Source organism: Pongo pygmaeus, chromosome 9 (genome assembly GCF_028885625.2).
Source record: "Pongo pygmaeus isolate AG05252 chromosome 9, NHGRI_mPonPyg2-v2.0_pri, whole genome shotgun sequence".
Lineage (NCBI taxonomy): Eukaryota > Metazoa > Chordata > Mammalia > Primates > Hominidae > Pongo > Pongo pygmaeus.
In genome coordinates this window covers 75,548,461-75,567,477 of record NC_072382.2, presented here as the reverse complement: position 1 = coordinate 75,567,477, position 19,017 = coordinate 75,548,461, and the positions used below count along the sequence as shown (strand labels likewise).

At 38.0% G+C, this 19,017-nt stretch overlaps 1 protein-coding gene across 5 annotated transcripts in view; it reads right to left on the bottom strand.

The window, feature by feature from the left end:
- POLD3 (DNA polymerase delta 3, accessory subunit) overlaps positions 1 to 19,017 on the bottom strand; it is a 48,535-nt gene that overhangs the window by 15,189 nt on the left and 14,329 nt on the right. For all 5 annotated transcript variants that reach the window (XM_063671219.1, XM_054440951.2, XM_063671221.1 and 2 more), the window contains 5 exons: positions 15,689 to 15,728; positions 14,216 to 14,348; positions 8,403 to 8,670; positions 7,159 to 7,231; positions 1,943 to 2,108 (listed from right to left, as the gene is read on the bottom strand). In XM_063671219.1, coding sequence (XP_063527289.1) covers positions 1,943 to 2,108; positions 7,159 to 7,231; positions 8,403 to 8,670; positions 14,216 to 14,348; positions 15,689 to 15,728 — 680 coding nt within the window. The remainder of the gene's footprint in view (positions 1 to 1,942; positions 2,109 to 7,158; positions 7,232 to 8,402; positions 8,671 to 14,215; positions 14,349 to 15,688; positions 15,729 to 19,017) is intronic.

Here is a 19,017-nt window from a genome sequence, read left to right as displayed (position 1 = left end):
ATGTTACTGTACACTACTGTAGACTTTATCAACACTGGATACTCAGGCAACACTAAATTTATTTTAAAATGTTTTTCTTTCTTCAATAATAAACAGCTTACTTTATTTTCAATTTTATAACTTTTTGGCTCTTTTGTAATAACACAGCTTAAAACACAAAAAATTGTACAGCTGTACAAAAATATTTTCTTCTTTATATTCCTATTCTATAGGCTTTTCTCTTTGTAAAATTTTTTTATTTACTTTTTAAACTTTTTTTGTTGAAAGCTAAGACCCACACACACATTAGCTTCGGCCTACACAGGGTCAGGATCATCAATGATCATTGTCTTCCACCTCCACATTTTGTCCCACTGGAAGGTCTTCTTCAGGGGCAGTAACGCACATGAAGCTGTCATCTCTTACGATAACAATGCCTTCTTTTGAAATATCTCCTAAGGCCTGCCTAAGGCTATTTTACAGTCAACTTTTTTTATAAGTAGAAAGACTACCCTCTAAAATGATAAAAAGTATAGTGCAGTAATTATAGTAGCATACTCATTTTTATTATCAAGTATTATATATATAACTATTAATATATATGATATACTTTCATATGACTGGCAGCACAGTAGGTATGTTTATACCAGCATCATCACAAACACGTGAGGAATGTGTTGCACTACCATGTCATGACAGCTATGATGTCACTAGGCAATAGGAATTTTTCAGCTCCATTATAATCTTATGAGACCACTGTCATATATGCGGCCCACTGTTGACCCAAACATTGTTATGCAGCGCATGACTGATCTTATGAAGTTAGCACAATTTTGACACAGCAACTTGATAAAGACATTACCAGAAAAGAATGTAACTGACCTGTAGACCTCATAAACACAGGCAACAAATGCTTAGTGTAATATTAACAAATCTAATCCAGCAATATATAAAAAAGGACAATACATCATAACCAAGTGGAGTTTATCCCAAGAACACAAGGTTGGCCTAACATTTTCAAATCAGTGTAATTCACCACATTAATAAAAACACCATCTGAGCATCCAATAAATTCAAAAAAGCATCTGTCCAAATTCAATACCCACTCATGATAAAACCTCTTAGCAGACTTGGAACAGAAAACAACTTCCTCAATCTGGTTAAGGGCATCTATTAAAAATCTACATTTAACATCACATTTAGTAGTGAAATACTGAATGCAAAGCATCAACAGTGAGTGATGTACCCATGGTTGTGGACATTTTAATCCATACAAGTCATATGTTCCTAGGCGGTGAGGCCCACTGGACAGAGCTTTAACTCTCTAAAATTTCACCATTTTGTTGATGTTTTCAACGAGAGTAGTCCCAACCTTGCCACAAAAGTCGTCTTTCTAGGCCTATCAGTGTTGACAGTGTCCTTTAGAATTTCTTTCAACAGACTAATTCTACCAACTATGAGGTAGTGTCTCCAATTCCTGGATCTAGTTTTAATAGCTTATGTGCTTTTTATTTTCTTTTCTAATTACATTTTACCACTTGAAAAATAAACTCATTGATATAAAAAGAAAACAAAGAAGTTTTTCTCTTAAATTTGACTGGAAACAGTAACTGTTCATTTGGCAATTTGAAGCGAGACACACACACACACACACACACACACACAACTAGGCACACTCATGCCATGTCCACAAATTTAAAACAAAAATTAACAATTAATTTAGATCAATAAGGCCAAAAACACGAGTTTGGTCCTTAAATCATCCAAACTGGCTGATCCCACAGTCCTACTCCACTAGATAAGCTACTGGGCTTCTCTTTCCCTTTTGGTTGTATAGTTGTATCCCTAAGGCATTAAGTGGGATTTAGTACTTAACTGAAAACTGCCTGCTGTCAGTAAGCCCAAAGAGACCTTCTCACCCCCAGTAGAGACTCTTCCCCAACAAGCAACAAAATTTTCCTACCTTTTTTTTTCCTTCTGCAGCACCTTAACAGGCTCTGCTTTTTTGCTGGATTTTTTCAGGCCTGCAGGAGTTGCCAGCTTTGGTTCAGTGACAGACACTGTAGGCTGCTCCACTATTTTTTCTTCTTTCACTGCTTGTTCTGAGTCCAAATTGACTTTAAGTTTATCTATAAATAAAGTATAGCAGACGACATATGACCCCATCATGCAATATTAATACATCATTCTTTTGACAGTCTACCATGTGCCAGGTAATATGTTAGGAGCAGGGGCAAAAAGGAGCTCACGGACTATTCAGGACTATTCAGAAAACATTCCTCCTTTCCAACTACCACTCTAACTGTAACTTTTCATTTCTGCCTCCTGCTAATCCCTCATTGTATCACAGCCCCCAGGCTAAATGATGGTAAAAGCAAGGCTTAGAAAAAACAAATACAACTTTATGAGGTATCATCCTTCTCATTTTCAGATGAGGAAAATCAAGAATCAGAAGGATTACAAGATGTTTCCCAACGATACACAGTTTACAAATGGTGACAACGATTGGCAGTAAGACCTTTACTTTCTATATATTCTATCTTTTAATGCCTGGATACCCTTAATATCTCACTACTACCTTAATAATAAAATTTAAAGACTATTTTGGAGTCAAAGAAGTTTGGTTCAAACCCCGCTTCACTCTGGGCAACCTATTTTATCTAAGTCAGTCTTTTCTAAACCTGGGATAATATTTACAAGATTATCATAAGGATTAAAAGAGATCAGTATTGGTTAAATGATTTATCCAAGGTAACACTGACAGAAAAGAGTAGGGATTTGAACCAAAGTCAGTTTAACTCCTCAAAGTCCTTAACCCTTTCCCTACACCAAGCTGAAGAATGACTACCGTGCAGCAGGGAGAACTAAGAAATGCAAACAGGCCTAGCCATCTGAGGAACTATTGAAGCATGTCATCTAGCCTTCACGCTGTACTTAGTGATAGCTTTTCACAAGTAAAGTCACAAAATACTATTAGAAAGCTGTCAATAGCTGGAGGTGCTTCAATAAGTAGTTTTGGTTATATGTTGTATAATAGCTTAAACCATCTACAGTGTAGAAAAAATTGGTATCATAGTCTGGGCTATTATGCATAGCTTAGTATAATAATTTATAAATCATGTGTATTATTTGAAGGTATAGTGGATGGACCAAAGTGTAAAATGCAATCTATTTATACTTTTTTTCCTGAAGACTTGAATGGAAAATGCGAATGGTGGAATCCACCTTCCCAACGATGGCATACTCTTGCATTTTCAACTGTTGTTCTCAAGTATCAGTGCCTCTCAAATATCTCAAATTGTACAGGAGAGTAAACATGCATCTCCAGGGGTCTAAGGGCCAACAGCCAATCCAAAAAATACAATTCACGGGAGTCACATGTGTAGCTTTAAAATTTATGCAAATTTTGCAATCTATCACATAAATTATATTGTTTTAATACCAATTGTTTTAAAAATTGCATCATTAGGAGAAAAAAACCTCCAAATACTTCCTACCTACCTATGGATTAAGGAAAGAGAGGCTATTGCATTGAGTTTACCAATTACAGAAAACTGATCTGAATTAAAATGTCACGGATCAAACATTAGATTCAGCATCCAGAGTTTCTTCTCTTTGTCTTGGTTTCACAGAATTTTGAGAACTCCAACTTAAACATATATGCAGCTACCAATAGCCAATTAACTGGTAAAGAGGTAGTTCAATGCAACATTTTAAGGCGATTATTAAGGAAAATTTAATGACTTTTTTTGTTGCCTGAATGATCAAGTCACCTATCTTCTAGCTGATTAAAAGCATTTCTCTTCTTATACTCAAGAAAACATGAAACCTTTTCAAACAAATAAAGATAACCAATTATGACCTTTAAATTTTGTCATCAATGCTGAATTATATTACATATAAAGCATTACTTTTAAAAATTGAGATATAATTCACATACCATAAAATTCATCACTTTACATTGAGTGCGTTTTAGTTGTATATCCACCATCACTGTCCAATTTTAGAGCATTTTCATCACCCCAAAAAGAAACCCTGAACCTCCTCAACCCTAGTCCAGCATTCCTCCTCAACCCCAGTCCAGCCCCTGACAACATTTATTTATTTATTTATTTATTTATTTTATTTTTATTTATTTATTTTTTTTGAGACAGAGTCTTTCTCTGTCGCCCAGGCTGGAGCGCAGTGGCGCGATCTCAGCTCACTGCAAGCTCCGCCTCCTGGGTTCACACCATTCTCCTGCCTCAGCCTCCTGAGTAGCTAGGACTACAGGTGCCCGCCACCAGGCCCAGCTAATTTTCTGTATTTTTTTAGTAGAGACGGGGTTTCACCGTGTTAGCCAGGATGGTCTCGATCTCCTGACCTCATGATCCGCCCGCCTCGGCCTCCCAAAGTGCTGGGATTACAGGCGTGAACCACTGCACCCGGCCCCTACTTTCTGTCTCTATAGACTTGCCTATTCTGGACATTTCATATAAATGAAATCATATATGATCTTTTCTATCTGGCTTCTTTCACTTAATATTTCAAGGTTCATCCATGTCATATCACATATCCATCTGTACTTCATTACTTTTTATAGCTGAATAACATTTCATTGTCTGGATAAACCACCTCTGTTTATCCATTCATCAGATGACAGACTTTTGGACTGTTTCAATTTTTGGCTATTATGAAGAATGCTGCTATGAACATCTATGTACAAGTTTTTGTGTGGACACAGAGTTTTAATTCCCTTGGGTAGATATCTAGGAGAGGAACTGCTGGGTAAACTCTATGTTTAACTTTTAGAAGTACTGCCACATCATTTTCCAAAGTAAGTACACATGATTTTACATTCCCTACAGCAGAGCACAAGGGTTCAATTTCTCCACATCCTTGCCAACACTTGTTACTGTCCAGTATTAAGTTTTAAATGGTTCAAGTCCCCACAATGAACTCTCTTCATCCAATTCTCAAGCTTCATTTTCATTGTAATGATCTTGTCATGTGTTGAATACAATAAAAAAGTCATAATTTTACTCTGAACATTCAGCCTTGAAGAAATGTCAAATAAATGAACTTTGTAAGCAATTCTTTTTTAGATTAATATTTAATAGTATTTTATTTTATCCAGGTTTTCCCTCTCACTGTGTTACGTGCCATCATAACACCCTATTACTCCTACCTAGCAATTACAATCATCCACTATTCAAATGTTTTCTTTCTTTCCTTTCCCTTTTTTTTTTTTAGAAATGGGGTCTTGCTATATTTTTGGCTGGATTTGAATTCATGGGCTCAAGCAAATCTCCTGCCTCAGTCTCCCAAGTAGCTGGGATTACAGGCATGTACCACCACGCCTGGCTTTTTTACCATATTTATTTGTCCATCTCTCTCAGTAGAATATAAGGACTTGAGGGCAGGGAGCTTGTTTGTCTTTTTCTCTATTGTATCACCACTGCATAACAATGCCAAGCACATAGCAGGTGCTCAATCTATTTGCTAACTAAACACATGACTTAAATAAGCATACTTCTGTATAGTTTGATTTTTTTAAACAATTCACAATCACATATTTTATGTATTTTAAAAATAAGAATTTTAAAATTCACTGGGTTTTTAAGGTTACAAATGCATTAAAAAATCAACCAACAAAAGGGTGGGTCTCATCAAAGTTGCCAAGAAACCATATTCTGACTGGGTACAGTGGCCCATACCAGCCAGGCAGGTCAGTGACAGCATGATGCTTTAACACAGCAGTCCCCAACCTTTTTGGCACCAGGGACCAGTTTCATGGAAGACAATTTTTCCATAGACAGGGGTGGTGGTGGGCGGCGGTGGGGGGTGGGGGTAGTGGTTTCCCCTCGCTGGTGAGAGACGAAACCCCTCGGCGGTGGTTTCATCTGAGTATGAAACCATTCCACCTCAGATCAGGCATTAGATTCTCATAAGGAGCCCGCAACCTAGATCCCTCACACATGCTGTTCACAATAGGGTTCACAATCCTATAAGAATCGAATGCCACCACTGATCTGACAGGAGGTGGAGTTCAGGCATAATAACGCTTGCTCATTCGCTGCTCACCTCCTGTGCCACCCGGTTCCCAAGAGGCCACGGACTGCTACCCATCAGTGGCCTGTGGGTTGGGGACCTGTTTTAACAGAAGTAGGAAGCATTCCCTGTGCACTGACTGTGCCTGCAGTAATACAATAATGCTTCCCAGTAACCTTTAAGTATCACATTTTCCATTCACTTTTCTAGTTACCCATTCTGAGCTGCAAGAACACAAAAATGTTCTCTGATAGCTTTTATAGCAAACACAAAAACTGTCACCCTTACATGAGCAGAATATGAAAAAAAAAAAGTCACTCCAATCCCTCCCGTGACCACCAATTTAGCCATCATGGAAAGGCCGAATTCTAACTAATTTTGCTTGCATAGGCATGTAACAAAACGCCTCCTTGAAAAATCTTTGTAAAACTGATGCTCCAAGAAAGTGTGCCATAAAATGATCCTGTGGCTCCTGCATTCTTCCTGGTATTCTACCACATACTCTCAGGGGACGCACACTTGATATGAGAAGTATGAAAATATGTGACTACTGGTTCTTTCCATACGAAAGAATTCTTACTTAAGTATCTTTTCAAAAATAAAGAAAATTTTTGCTTTCTCAAAAAAGATTTTTAAATGTCTATTACTACTTGGGCCCTTCTAATTCACACTGGAAGTCTAATTCATTACTGTGAGTAATCTGCAAAAAATAACTGAAGAAAGGCAAAATATTTGCTTTTGTGGACCCTTGAGAGATAGAAGAAATAAAGGTCACACCAGGCAAACTGACTCTAGCATCCACATTATTAACCTCAACACTATACTGCATAGCCAGGCAGCCTCCCTTTTATTTTAATCACCCATTTTCAAGGGCCCTATGAAGCAAATAGTTCATTATCTTTTCAAGGCAGGAAGTTAAACCAGGAATAATAAACTGCTCTCGAAGAGATCTCAGCTGAGCCTAACTCACCCATAAAGTTCTAGCTGAGTTACTTTCATCAATATATTGGGCAGTACACTGTAAATTTATGTTAGAATGCAGGTAGTCTCCTGGATAGGCAAAAACTAGACAAAGTGGCTTTCACTTCAGGTATATGTCATTACATTAACATTCATTCATTAGTCAAAGTAAGGTAAGAATATGCTTACTCATAGCAGCTTTTCCAAAAAAGTTGCTCATCATATTCCCTTTCCCTGGTGCCTTGTTGCCTGCTGAAGATGCCTACAAGCACAGAAAACACATATGATTTTTTGCTGGCATTTAGGCTGTTCATGAAGTAGCAGTCTCAAACAATCTCTTCTATAGCACACTGTTGCGATGTTATAGTCTCTATATAATCATGCCAAAACGCGTAGGTGTTAGATATAAGAACAAATCTAGAACAACAATCCACACCAGATAGTAACTGGTGTTAATCTCTAAAGCTTAGTTTCTTATAGATCTTATAAAATTAATTATCCATGGATATATCTAAACTTTTCTTGAGCACATTTAAAAACTATTTAATTTGACAGAATTAATAAAGATCAGAGGCAGTATGTACACAAAGCAGGAAAACCTAAAACATTACATTTTTAATCATCAGAAGTAGATCTGAATTCCTGGTTCCCACCATTTAGTAGCAATATGGGCTCCAGGCAAATTACTTAAGTCTAGGTTTCAGTTTTACCATATGCGAAAGGGAAATAGTTAATATCTCCCTCACAGAACTGATAAGAGCATTTAAACAAAGACTGGCACACAGTTGAAATTCAATAAACGTTAGTGTTTTCCTCAATCCTTCTTCTTTCCCAAGATAGATGCTTGAAAATGGCAGTGATAATAATAATAGTAGCAACAATAATTATACTTTTCTGGATTTTTAAAATAGTATCTTAATGATACTTTTGTTAAGTCAATGCCCTTAAGTTAGTTCAGACGACTGAACAATAAAAATCTAAGGGAAGCAAATAAAGCAAAAACAAAACAAAAAAACCCGCATAAAGTATAAGACTGGGAAATACACTAGGAAGGAAAGTGTATGTTGCAAAGCCCAGAATATAAGATGTTCCTCAGAATGACATATTGCAAATAAACATTTTTTTGAACGTTAACAATTCTCGAGGTGTTTTCACATGTTTTCATCTGGGTCTCACAACCATCTTGTAATATGCACAAGATAGGCATTACCATTTTGCAAAGGAAATCCAAGGTTTGGTGAGAATCATTATCAAAAGCAAAAGAACTCTTTCAGATAACAATATCAAGTATTAAAGCGTTCAAGCTAAAGTAGAAAAATCAGAACTGAGTATCAGAAACTTATATAAATAAACTACTACCACTGGAACCATTAATGCTTTTCTAGTTACCCTCTCTGAGCTGCAATGAAGGGGTATCTTCAAAGAAGACTTACATTTATTACTTCTTTAGCCTCTGTTTTCGCTTCCTTGTTGGTTTCTTGGGTTTTAGCAGCAGCTTTGGAGGCAAACATTCCCATAATTCCTTTGGGCTGCTGGGAAACCTGCTTAGATGCAGGTGGGCCATGACCATTGGTAGTCAGCTCATTGTTGGCTTGTGTCTCACTTGACATGTGAAGATGTGACTGCTCAAACTTTTTGGAAGATGAAGAGGATTCAGCAGGAGATCTAGGGACTGCAGCTGCACATTGTATAGCACTAAATCTGCAGACAGAAATGTTACATTAAGTTAATGTCAGCATATGCATTCTTGGGTGGTTCAACAAAAAAAGAAAAAAAAAACTAATGTCAGTATAAAACTTTATTTTCAAACTCTTGCTTCTTCCACACAATACGTAACTCTAATATTGTTTAGAATCAACTTTAGAAAAATGTTGTATGAAACTTTCCATTACATAAAGAAACAAATATTAGAGAGAAGTGAGTCACTTGTACTAGGTTATACATCTAGTTAGTAATAGATAGGATTGGAATTAGGTGCCTTCTACCACCACTAATTGAATATTCTTGCTTTTTTGAAAAAAGTATCCTAATTCAAAAGAGTAGGAACGCAACCAACAATAATAAAAGATGCAGTAATTTCATTATCCTTGGGAAATGAAATAGCCCTTGTTTTTAAAGACCTTCCTCTGATAGGGCTAGATTTGCAATAAATATTGACTGAATCAAAACTAAGCTTTAAATATTAACAAATTTCCTGGCAACTCTCTTGGCCAGAGTAAATCATGCTGCAGGGTTGGGCGCATTGGCTCACGCTTGTAATCCCAGCGGTTTGGGAACCTGAGGTGGGCGGATCGCTTAAGCCTAGGAATTTAAGACGGGCCTGAGCAACATGGTGAAACCTTGTCTCTACAAAAAATACAAAAATTAGTTGGGTGTAGTGGCGCATGCCTATAGCCCTGATTACTCAGGAGGCTGAGGCAGGAGGATCACCTGAATCCAGGAGGTCAAGGCTGCAGTGAGCCATGAGCTCATCACTCAACTCCAGCCTAGGAACAGAGTGAGATGCTGTCTCAAAATAAATAAATAAATCATGCTTTAAAATAAAGAAGAGGCCGGGTGCAGTGGCTCACGCCTGTAATCCCAGCACTTTGGGAGGCCAAGGCAGTTGGATCATGAGGTCAGGAGTTCAAGACCAGCCTGGCCAACATGGTGAAACCCCGTCTCTACTGAAAATACAAAAATTAGCCAGGTGTGGTGGCACATGCCTGTAGTCCCAGCTACTCAGGAGGCTGAGGCAAGAGAATTGCTTGAACCCAGGAGGCAGAGGTTGCAGTGAGCCAAGATCACACTACTGCACTCCAGCCTGGGCGACAGAGCAATACTCTGTCTCAAAACGAAAAACAAAAAAAAAATAGGAGAAGCTGGAAGCAGAGCCACTGGCTCCTATAACCTATAGTCCTTTACAGCCATTTGTTAATAATTTATAATAATACTAACAGCACCGGACAAGTAAGTATGCCCAAGGCCAAGAGAAGAAAATTGGTAGAACAGCTTGTGTGGCATATTAAAGGGAACATACATCTCTCTCTAATCATTATAGAAGTGCCGTTTCACACAAATCCATAATGTAACATTCCACATTGTGAATGGGTAATTGATTTAGCCTTCTCAAAGGATTGTACTTAAAGCAAAGTTCCCCAGCTTTTTCTAACAAAGAAAAATATTTTATTTTTCCCAGTCTTGCTTATTGAGCATACATAAGACCTCCTTGAAGTCTTATTTATCTTTTTTATTTCAGGCACCCAGCTCAAGACCTGGCACATAGAAAAGTGTTAGAAACGACATGTTGAAAGAATGACTAAGTGAATGAAAGTGAGGCTTCTGGCTTCTCTCCCTCCTTTAGTGTATCACCTTCAACTTGGGGTGGGAGATTTCTAAACTATGTGGTGATAGCAATTATCTTAAAAGATCAACCAGGCACAACTTCAAGATTAACTGCTAGAATATCTGGCCTAATGAAAAAAAAAAAAAATCCCTGATACATCATTTCATCTCAGAAGTAACTTTAGACTGGGCAGCCCCAAAGCTAGAGTCAAAAGCTCCAAAAATCTTCCACTGATTATGGTCTTCATCAGAAAACTCTGTATTTACACACATCTTTTATGCATCAGAGTTAAGAACAGACGGAAATCATTTGCTTTCACCCACTGCTCTTCCTCTCTGACCTTGCAGTGCTTCCACATACAAGGAAAAGGGTAATGTTTTATTTCACTGTCAATGTCTGAAGTTGGCCTTGAAACAACTCTTTCTCCTTCTGGTCTGAATTCTACACCTTAGGGTCAGGACCAGGAATTGGCAATGAGGAAGAGACCGAGCTAGGCTAGGAGTATGTCTGATGACAAGAGATCTCTGCTCAATCCTAAAATTTCAACTCTCTTCATGTCACGGCACTTCTTAAAACACATGAGATCATAAGTCAGATCTCAGTTGGCCCATAATTCTCAGGACCAAATACAAACTCATTTGTTGGAGATAAATTCACTTTTCTACTGAGGATACTTTAAGTATTTAGGTAAAGTTTCACTGAAGTGCTTCCTATTACTACATTTTTACTTGCCATGTTTATTTTAGTGGGCCCTGGCAGATTTCATTTTGAACTTTCGCATCACTTTTATTCTTGTTTGCTTACTTGCTAGATACAACAAGGGAACTGATTTTTAGAGCCTGGAATACCCAACTAGATTTAAAAATTTTTTGAAATCTAGTAATATATTTCAAATAAACTTATCAGGGTGTTAATATTTTCTTGAAATCCTTCCCTAAAAGACAAGAGACTTGTAAATTATTACTCTTTGGCCATATATTTGTTTATTTAATAAATATTTGTATGCTTATTATACTCAAGGTTTTGAGCTAAAGAAAAAAAAAGAACTAATGTCTATCATTAATTCACTCAATAACTACTTATTAGTGTGCCAGGCACTATTTGGGGTATATAGTTAACAATTTAGACACGATCCCTATTCTCATGGAACTTACAGAAACTACGGCAATTCTATATCTCTCTCTCCTTGAGGACCCATCTTTATTAGTCATTCCACCTCCCCAGGATTTTCAAACTTTTCTTCCTATAGCACCTTTCTAACAACCCAAGTTCAAGTCATTCTCAACTTGAGAAATGTATATATCCTTCCCGTCTCAATCCCTCCTTAGCTACCACCCTCTTTTCTGCTTTGCAGTCAAATCTCCTGGAAAGAGCTGTCCATATTTGCTGTCTCACTTCCTCTGTCCCCATTTACTTAGCTCACCAGAATCTGGTCACTCCACTGAAAATGCTCTTACCAAGGCTATCACTAAATGCCATGGACAATTTTAACTTCCTAACTTACTTGGCTTCTCAGCAATGTTTGACATTGTTGACTGGTTCCTCCTACTTGAATCTCTTTCCTTAGGGGCTGAAACCCCATATACTCTTATCTCTGGTGGCTCCCTCTTGGGCCCCTCTTTTTCTATTCTTCCCTTGAAGAGCAGCTATCATTAAATAGTGCTTACTATGTGCCAAGTACTATTCTAAGTGCTTAACATATAATAGTCCATTTAATCCTCTACAACCCTATTTGGCTGGTACTACTGTCAGCTTTACTGACAAGAACAGGAAGGCACTGAGAGGTTAAATAATTTGCCCAAGGTCACACAACTAGTAATTTGGCCTAGAGTTTTACTTTCTGCCCTTCTTTCATTCTATACATTCTCTCTGATAACTGTATCTACTGCTATGGCCCAGTTACTTTTCTGATTCCAAAATCTCTATCTTTACCCCAGATTTCTCTCCTTAGCTCTAGATTCACCTATCTTTTGCCATGGACATCCTCACTTGGATTTCTCACAGGCTTCTCAAACTCAACATCTCTAAAACCCAATTTGTCATTTTTCTATCTCTCCTAAAGCCTGCTCCTCCTGTTATATTCCCCTTCTTAGTACCCAGCTGCCCAAGCCAGAAGCATGGGTATCAACCTTTCAATACCAAGAAAGGCTGTCTTCCACCATCCCCTACCCCCACACACCTTGTCCCCAACCACTACCATACATCGAGGTTTGTTTTTTTTTTTTTGAGACAAGAGTCTTGCTCTGTTGCCCAGGCTGGAGTGCAGTGGAGCGATCTCTGCTCACTGCAAGCTCCGCCTTCCGGGTTCACGCCATTTTCCTGCCTCAGCCTCCCAAGTAGCTGGGACTACAGGTGCCCACCACCATGCCCAGCTAATTTTTTGTATTTTTAGTACAGACGGGGTTTCACCGTGTTCGCCAGGATGGTCTCAATCTCCTGACCTCGTGATCCGCCTGCCTCGGCCTCCCAAAGTGCTGGGATTACAGGTGTGAGCCACTGTGCCCGGACACATTGAGGTTTTTTGATGGTCATGACTCATTAACCATACTTCTCCATCCCCAACAGCACAACTTTACATCAGAAAATTGTCGCATCCACCTGGATTACTGCCACATTTCTCTTCCCTGATGGCCTTGCCTCCAGATTATTCTCTTCTGATCTATCTTCAATACTGCAACCAGAGCAATCTTTCTAAAATGCAATTTTGATAATTTCACTCCATCTGCTTAAATATTTTCAGTGGCTCCCCAGTGCTCTCAGAATAGAGTCTAAATTTTTATCCTAGTAGTCAAAGCATAATGTAATTCCTGCTTGGCCTCTTTAATCTTCTATCTAATTATTTCCTACCTTTCACTCTAAGTTGCAGCCATAGAAAACGATCGTGGTTCCACACAAGCATGTTTTCTCTCTTAGCTCTGTCCTTAATCTCTCATTTTTCCTTTGCCTAGCTATTTCTACTGGGCCTTCAGGCCTCAACTGAGATATCATAACCTTCAGTGTCATAAGTCATAACAGTCTTGTCCCCTCACTCTATCCATCCAAAAGTGGGAGATAAGTGCCCCCGCCAACATCTCCCCCAATATTCCTCCTATTACAGCACTCTTACACTGTACCATAACTGCCTGTCTCCCATCAGTTACATGAAAAGGTACGCCGGCACATTCACTCTATACTGTATGGTATGTCATAGGTACTCATGAGATATCTGCTGAATGAATTCAAATGATTTTGCTCAGTACCTGTCAAAGTAGTAGGTGCTCAATGTATGTCTGGGGAACTGATCTGAATTCTCAATACAACCCCACAAAGGAGACATTATTACATCGAATTTAAAGGTAAAGAAACCAAAGCTCAAAGAGTTTAAGTAATTTGTCCAATGCCACTGGGCTACTAAGCAGCAAAGCCACAACTCAAACCTGTGACCACCAATTTCCAAAATGTACATGTATTATAGTCCATTACCTCCTTGTGCTGTTAAGGATACAAAAGATTTAAAAAAAACCTGATCCTGGCTATGGAAGCTCAAGAAAAAGTTGCTTTTGGATGAAAAGTAGAGGGATATCAAATTAGGAACTGTTTTTTTAAGGACAACATTTGAACTGGTTCTTGAAGGATGGGTAGGATTTAGACAAGCAGAGACTGGGTAAGGGAGTTAGAGAAGGCACGACAAACATTTCTGGTGGCAGTGACAGGATAAATACATGAAAAATAGATTTATGGAGAGTCCACTGGGGTTTTCAATATGGGTTGTGGCTGATATTTTTCACCTTATGATGTACTAATAAAACCAGGCATGTTTCTTACTGCAAGATAAATGGGGTTTTACTAGACTTGGCATTCACTCTTAAGAGGCAGCCACTGTGTAAACATCTTACAAAATCAATTCGTAAAGAAGCCCACAAGGAACATTAAGAAGCTTACTTGCTGCAGTTCTGCAAGTTGCTTTTAAGGATGTCATAGTCAGTATTGAACAGAGGCCCACTGTCCTTTAGCATGGCTTTCTGGATGCTGTACACATGGATGCTGGCAGTCACAGCTAGCTTGGACTTCACTGCTACAAGTCAACAGGAAAAGCAGTCTGTTAATACACAAACTTCATAGCATGTGGGGACTTTAACAAGAAACCCTTCTGCATTAAAGCATTTGTAATCTGTGGTGGTCCAAAAAATTCTAAAAGGCCACACAGCCACATATACAGTAAAACATCAACTCTTCTGTCTGCAATGGGGACATTATGACAAGGTAGGTGGTGGTGAGTCATTTCTAAGGACAGCACCTGTGAGGGTATCACTCATCCAGTGGACACTTAGTAAATATTAATGATTGATGATGACTACAATGACCTTTTTCTTTCAGTCAGAAAAGAGCCTTACACTATAGCATATAATTAAAGAGGACTAAGTAATTTCTATGTGAGAATACTCATCTATATATTTCAATTTTAGTTTAGAGAAAGCAACTCTATAATAAAAACACTACTAACTAGATAAGTCTATGGAGGAGAAACACAAAAGAACACCACAAGAACAAATGTTAGGTTCCGCGAAGGAAGGGATTGCAGCTAACTTGTTCCATGTCCCCAGTGCCTAGTATAGAGCTTGGTACATAGTAGATAATCATTACATATCTACAGAATAAAGAAATTTTGCTTTGCTTAACACTGTGGGAATTCAGAAAGTAAAAAGCGGACAAACCCACCACTCTGAATACTTCAGAGTTAAATTTGGTAAAATACTCCCACCCTACCCCCATGGGCAGGAACTCTTTCTTTTTAAAATACACATATTTTTTGTGTCCCTGGCGTGGCTGCCCTCCACCCTCCTCAGTCCCAATCTGTGAAATGGGGCCTGCAGGCCAAGGAGCCTCTATATACAAAGTACAACAGTACAGGTTTTGTCTTGAGATATAGGTCCAAGATCATGAGGACCCTGACTGTTATTAAATTCCTTTGAATTGGGTTTTTAAACAATCGAACGGTAGCACTGATAGTCTTGAAACAGTTAGACAAATTTAATTTAGAAGTTATTTAGAAGTCTTTCTGACTTCCAGAAAAGCATTCTTTAACTTGTTTCCTAAAAAAACTGCCACTGTCTTTTTACAGTTGATGAGGTAGCTCATATGGTATTCATAACAGTTTCTGCATGTGTCACGAGTTTTGAAATTCTGTGATAAAAGTGCTTTATAAATGTCAGCAGCTATTGGCCCTAAAAATGGGAAGTCAGGCAGATGTAGTATCATATTTTAACATGCTTTAAAAACTACTAATAAAATGAATATTGGGCTATTCAGTTAAATAGCTAAATATATTACACGCAGATGTTAGAGGCAGATTTTTTATTGCACCTACACTGATGCCATAAGAGGAAAAACTTGCTAAGTCACTAAAACACTTACCTTCCAATTTATCTTCTCTCACTACTGCAACCTTGTGGCACTGTAAGAAAATAACACTTTATTAGTGCTTAATGTAAGAATCTGCAATTTTAGTTTCCTTGCCCCAATAATTCAATTGTGCTTGGATGTGAAATTAGGAAAACACCAGGCACTCCTTAAAATATATGTTATAATTTAATAAAGTCAGACTCACTTTTAATTTGCTTACTTTCAGGAAAAAAATAATAATTTGCTTATCTTAAAACTTCTCAATAAGGTTAATAAGGAAACTGATCTAGCACAGATTTCAGTACTACAATTAAAAAAATACAGCATCTCAAATCAGTGTGAGCAAAGGCTTTTTAGTGAGTGATTTAATAAGAATTACTGTATAATCACATGGAACCAGATAAAAATTGGATCTGTTCCTAACATCATATACCAAAATAAATTCTAAATGGATCAGAGATTTAAATGTAAAAAATAAGGCCTGGTGTGCTGGCTCACGCCTGTAATCCCAACACCTTGGGAGGCCGAAGTGGGTGGATCACCTGAGGTCAGGAGTTTGAGACCACCCTGGCCAACATGGTGAGACCCTGTCTCTACTAAAAATACAAAAATTAGCTGGGCGTGGTGGCAGGCACCTGTAATCCCAGCTACTCAGGGGGGTGAGGCAGGACAGTCACTTGAACCTGTGAGGCAGAGGTTGCAGTGAGCTGAGATCGCACCACTGCACTCCAGCCTGGGTGACAGAGTGAGACTTGGTCTCAAAAAAAAGAGAAGAACACATATATGCACATGAAAACATGTGAATTCTATAACCTGCTATAACCTAAGAAAGAGGGAAAATTTCCTAAGTATAATTCAAAATCCAAAAATAACTGAAATAATCTATTTAAAAAAACAACTTTTAAATGAAAAAAAATTTTAAGTACAAAAACAAATGATAAAGTGGAAAAAAATCTGCAACTTACATCACAAAGGGTTAATACACAACTTCTAAAAATAAAGAAAACAAAGACTAACAACTCTTTAGAAAATGGGCAAGAAAGGCCAGATGTGGCTACTCATGCCTGTAATCCCAGTACTTAGGGAGGCCGAGGCAGGCAGATCACGAGGTCAAGAGATGGAGACCTCCCTGGTCAACATGCTGAAACCCTGACACTACTAAAAATACGAAAACTAGCTGGGCATGGTGGCGCGTGCCTGTAGTCCCAGCTACTCGGGAGGCTGAGGCAGGAGAGTCGGTTGAACCCGGGAGGCAGAGGTTGCAGTGAGCTCAGATCGCGCCACTGCACTCCAGCCTGGTGACAGAGTAAGACTCCGTCTCAAAAAAGGAAAAAAAAAAAAAAAAAAAAAAAAAAGGCAAGTGGTAGGAACAGACAGTTCACAGAAAAAGAAATATAAATAGCCCTAAAACATATTATACCATAATGCTATATGGAAACAGGCACTCTCATACATTGTTGGTGGGAACAAGAAACAAGAGTGATATTTGGCAATATCCAACAAAAGTACACATGCACTCACCCTTTGACCGAGCAATCCTACTCTAGGAATGTAAACCTAAAACACACTAGCAAAAATATACAAAACACACAGAAACTAAGCTATTCACTACAGCACTATTAATATTTGTAATAGCCAAGATTGTAAATAACAACTACCAATAAGGGATTGCTGAATAAGCTAAGGTATATCTATCAATGTGGCACTATGTGGCTGTAATAATTAATGAGGAATATTTCTATAACTGCTGTGGAGTGACGCTCTGAATCTATTGTTACGTAAAAAAAAGCAGAGTGCAAACAGATTGCACATATGAAAACATTTATCTAACAAAGAGAGGCAAAATGAATATATATTTTCTTATATTAAAAATACATACAACAGGCCAGGCACAGGGGCTCACGCCTGTAATCTCAGCACTTTGGGAGGCCGAGGCGGGTGGATCACGAGGTCAGGAGTTCAAGATCAGCCTGACCAAGATGGCGAAGCCCCGTCTCTACTAAAATACAAAAAAAATTAGCGTGGTGGTGGGCGCCTGTAATCCCAGCTACTCGGGAGGCTGAGATGGAGAATTGCTTAAACCTGGGAGGCAGAGGATGCAGTGAGCTGAGATCGCGCCACTGCACTCCAATGCCTGGCCAACAGAGCAAAACTCCATCTCAAAAAAAAAAATATATATATATATTTATATCAATATCTATATCTATATCTATATCTATATATAGATATAGATATATCAAAAACAATGGAAGGAGAAGGCAAACCCAATATAACAGTTACCTGTAAGGGAAAGGAGGGAACTTATCAATTGAAAGCAAAATGGAAAAAAAAAATTGAATTAAACTAGATATTGAATTGGTGGCTTCAGTACAGTGAGGAATTATTTCAAGTGATTCTAAAATACAGGATTACTGTGCATCCTTAGCAGGACATATCCTACAGACAAAGAACTGCAAAGAAATCTTATTTTCAGTAATCAAACTGTTGGTAATAATACTGGTTTTGCTTTTCTAAACCTCATATATTTGTCTAAAGCAAATAGATATTTTTGTTAATGTTTGGAACCACCAAAATTCACAACATAAAAAAAACAGCAATCTAAACATCAAATAAGTTTTTTAAAAAGTGTAACCATAAGTTTGAGCTGGGATTATTAATGTTCTCATAATGTGTTTTCTCTTAAAACTGGCACTCCTAAAAATGTCATTTTCATTGGTTTATTCAAAGGAAGAAAAAAGTCACGTTCCGTAAAACTGCACACTAAAAATTACAGAGCTTATTATAAAAATTACAGACCATTAGGAATGAACCACTCAAAACCTACGCAGCTTTGCAGTAAGAGCCCTAAAAACAGTAATTCACACCTCATGAGAAGATCTGAATAGATCAGACAGGTCAGTGTGGCTATATTCTGCTTTGGGGGATACTCAAAGTACATAAAAACAACAGAATGGAAATGCCAGCTGGTGCTAAAACAATGCAGACCAGAGTGGAGCTCTGATTCAATGGGTTATTAAATAATAATAATAATAATAAATTCCATACAAAGCTGCGTAATGTCTTTTTTCTTTCTAGAAGCACTAAAAACTTAAAAAGGAAATTATTAATAGAAGAATTAAAAGAATAAAACCTGATCATAATGCTTAATAATTTGCCTTTCCTTAGGAGGATTTCCTTTAAGGGAAAAAAGGCATAGGTAAGCATCCACATTTGGTCAGTTCATTCTACAGGGTTCCACAGAGCTTCCCAGTGAGGCTATCGGGAGGGCAAGTCCAGGGCTCCGAAATCCTCACAACCACTTCAACCACAGCAACCCCACTCTTAATAAATTTTATATATAG